At 44.6% G+C, this 3,499-nt stretch overlaps 1 protein-coding gene across 2 annotated transcripts in view; it reads right to left on the reverse strand.

Moving 5' to 3' along the window:
• Positions 1–1,369: 1,369 nt before the first annotated feature.
• The window catches only part of LOC111151058 (RB binding protein 5, histone lysine methyltransferase complex subunit), a 36,902-nt gene continuing 34,772 nt past the window's right edge, over positions 1,370–3,499 (reverse strand). For both annotated transcript variants that reach the window (XM_022508790.1, XM_022508792.1), the window contains exon 14: positions 1,370–2,364. In XM_022508790.1, coding sequence (XP_022364498.1) covers positions 2,336–2,364 — 29 coding nt within the window. In that variant the 3' untranslated portion in view covers positions 1,370–2,335. The remainder of the gene's footprint in view (positions 2,365–3,499) is intronic.

The raw sequence follows: 3,499 nt of genomic DNA on the forward strand, positions 1-3,499 counted from the left end.
ACACACCAACGGAGTTAAAGAATTGAGAGAGAGCATTCCTAGATGATCTTTGTGATTTAACACCAACTCTTTGCTTGAATCATTTATTTATAATCTTGTCCAGAGGCAGAACTCTACACTCCCCAAGCACCCCCTACCCATCCCAGGTCTGCATCTCTGCACAGAAAGATCTAACATCAGCACAGTAAACGGGATTTCCTGTCCTACAACTCAGAGGGGCTACTGAGTTTCAGAAGCAGCATCCACAAACGAATATCCACACCTGTTCTTAATAAACATCCGATTTTATTTACAAAGCATTAAAGCTTCAGCAAGAAGTAACCCAAGGCTAAGTCTCCTCTTGTACAAAACTATGGAACATTAAAAAACGAAATGGCGGGGTGGGGGGGTGGGGTCGGAGGGAAGGAATAACAAAAGAGAAGAGAATATGCACATATTGTACAGACGGAGAAAAATCAAACTAGATAGAAAATTTCAGGAGCCGGAAAAAAATTCCGAAAGCATAAATAATTATTAGGAATTGCTGCCAGAGAGCATCCGACAGGGCTGAAGCCCATTTTCTCAGTAGCCAGTTTAGGAGGCGGACGTAGCAGAAACCTCCCAACCTCCCAACGCACGCGCAAGCAGAGGCCGCCAAGCTACTCTGTCCACAGAAGCTAGGCAGAGACCCTCTGTATCACAGAGTTTGTGCAAGATGGAGCTCACGGTGCACAGACACAGAGAAATGGAATGGAAACAATGTTTGCAAAACAAAAAACATGTCCAGTGAGCCACCTGCCAATCTCAACCACTGGTCTGACTTGAAGAAATGAAATCCACAAAAAGAGCATGGGAGGAAAAAAGCGGTGGCGGCTAAAAACACAGGCATTTTGAAACCGACTAGCAGGGAGCTCTTACTTCAACTACTGAATATTCTGGTTCTAAAAGATGGAGCAGGATAAAGAGGCTCTTCCTGATGTAAGTCTACTTTGATTGCTATCCTAAAATCCAAAAAGTAATCCCCTCACGGGGCGGCCCACAGGGGCACTGGCTGCTAGAGGACTCACACAGAGCAGAGCATGGAGACGATCCTCAGTGGACGCCACGACCACAGCCACGATGACCGCTGGGTCAGGCACCTCCGGGCAGCTCAGAGCTCTCTGCAGAGAACCCCCTGCACACCTGGGATCTGGGTTCTCCGAGAATTTCAAACACCTCATGTACTCGTCCATCCAATCTGCTACCTTGTATATAAAGAACAGCAAAAGCAAGAAGCAGAAAGTAAAAAAAAAATTTTAAAAAGCTAAGCGACCTTTCACAGAAAGGAAGAGACTGAAAACATGTCATACGGAGAAGGAGCGGGGATACAAGGGGACACTGTCCCGACTGAAAGGAAGGGACAGAGATCCACACGCAATGATAAAAAACAATTTTTCCTTGATCTTTGATTTGAACTGTGTTGCTGCTGCTTTGATTCTGGACGGTTTGACTTCCGTCCCCGTGGAGATTTCCCCCACCCCAATAAAAAAGCAGCTTGTGGAGAGACACCTCAGGTTGTCTCCCTCTCTGGACGCCAGCACAGGTGAAGCCACATGAACTACTGATGATTCCTTGCTGCGGATGGACGAAACCAGCGCTCTTCGGAAACCATGATTACTGAGAATGAACCACTACCGGAGGAAAACATGCCATGAAAGGAAAACAGAGAAAAACCTCGACCTTCTTACAGCCCAGCTTCTTGAGCAAAATGGGGTATGTTAAGAAGAGGGGGTCTTTCTCATCCTTCTTCCCTTTCCAAAAACTTGAAAGCTTTCGAGCACTTTCCTTTCTGCCCAGCCTCCGTACACAGTAGGGAAATACAGGAGGGTATCTGGTGAGAGAGTTAAGTTCAAAAATGGAAGACAGAATATGCAACAGAAGTTTCTCTAGGATACCGGCAGCAAAACTTCAGATGAGAATTAGTCACTTGAGGACATGCACGGAGGACGGAAGGCAAATAGGATAGGAAATGTCAGGTCAAAAGGATCCTGGGCACAAGAGTTAGAGGAGCAAAACTGGTCTCTTTTCTCCAGCAACATAACTAAGCATTGAAGTTTGAATGAGTCCAAACTCCTGGTGACGCCTTCACAAATCCTCATTCCTGAGAGCCTATGTGGACTTATGTTTGAAGGGGAGGGCCGCGTACTCTTCTTCCATAATTCACTTCTTCATTCAAATAGACGATTCCCTCCTTGCACCTCCTGGGTTGGAGGCAGAGGCCTTTGTTTTAAATTAAAGTCAATCTCAAATGACTGACCACAGTGTCCAGAGGCCACATGATGGCAAAGTGGGGAAGAACGAAGCACTTCAAGCGTCTTCATAACAGTTCTGAGATCGCTCCCCCTGCTAAAGAGAGGAGACACAAAAAGACGTCTTTTAGCATCAACTTGGACCAACAGCGGGCAAGAACAGAAATAATGACGGATGCTGGATGATGCCCGACAAGCACACGTGGGCTAAGAACTCCCCCTTTACGTTAAAACCAACTCAACTCTCATTTACTCTTTACTGAAGCAACAAATAATCCATATTCCAAACCCCCATCGTAGCACTTTCCTCAGGACTGCCCCAAGGGGGGGGAAAGGCAAACTGTTCAGAATTCCACACGTTTTCTAAACTGCTAACCATTCTCCAACATGTCGATAAATGGTTTACAATCCAAGGAGTGCAACAAGGAGAGGAAAGGAAATTCTAGGGTGCTACGTCTCTTCATCTTTCCTGTATTAGCTTAATCAGTCACTAAATAATAATGCGCAACAGGCCCTTTTCCAAGCACCCCTGTGCCTTCGCTGACATTCTCCTCACCTTAGAATCCCAATATGGTGAAATGTTAATGAAACCTACTGCCGGCATTTCTATGCACCAACATCTGAACAATAAATAAAATCCTCAATAGTAAAATCCAATGAACACTTCCCTGATTATTCCATAGAAGCTGTTCAACCTCTGAGGGGACATCCTTAAATGGGCTGCTGTGAAATATTAACTAGGAAGTGTAAGAAGAGAACAAGGTGAAGAAAATCCTCCCAGATGCCATCCGGAATTGGGGGGTGGGGTGGGAACATGCCACTTGGTAGTTATAAAATGAGTAAAAAATAACTGTCCAAGTTATAAAAGAAAAATACCCATTTATAAATATGCTTTTAACCCAACTTTTAAAATAAAAGTTCAAGCACAGATGAAAACTGGCAATAAAAATATATTCCCATTTGCCTGAGGACAAATGAGAAATTAGGAGACATACACTCTTCTAGATGCTACGTTGTTAAAAATCAAATTTAAACTTTATACAGTTCAGTAAGAGAAAAAGTTTCTTCAGCACTTCTTTTTCAGATCTCTCAACATAAAACATAACAACTTCTTGAATTGATTATTTAAAAGAATCCTTGTGGCGGGGGCATCTACTGCGCAGGACGGGGCATCTACTGCGCAGGACGGGGCATCTACTGCGCAGGACGGGGCATCTACTGCGCAGGACGGG

Source organism: Enhydra lutris, unplaced genomic scaffold (assembly GCF_002288905.1).
Source record: "Enhydra lutris kenyoni isolate GAN:26980312 unplaced genomic scaffold, ASM228890v2 scaffoldscaffold25, whole genome shotgun sequence".
Lineage (NCBI taxonomy): Eukaryota > Metazoa > Chordata > Mammalia > Carnivora > Mustelidae > Enhydra > Enhydra lutris.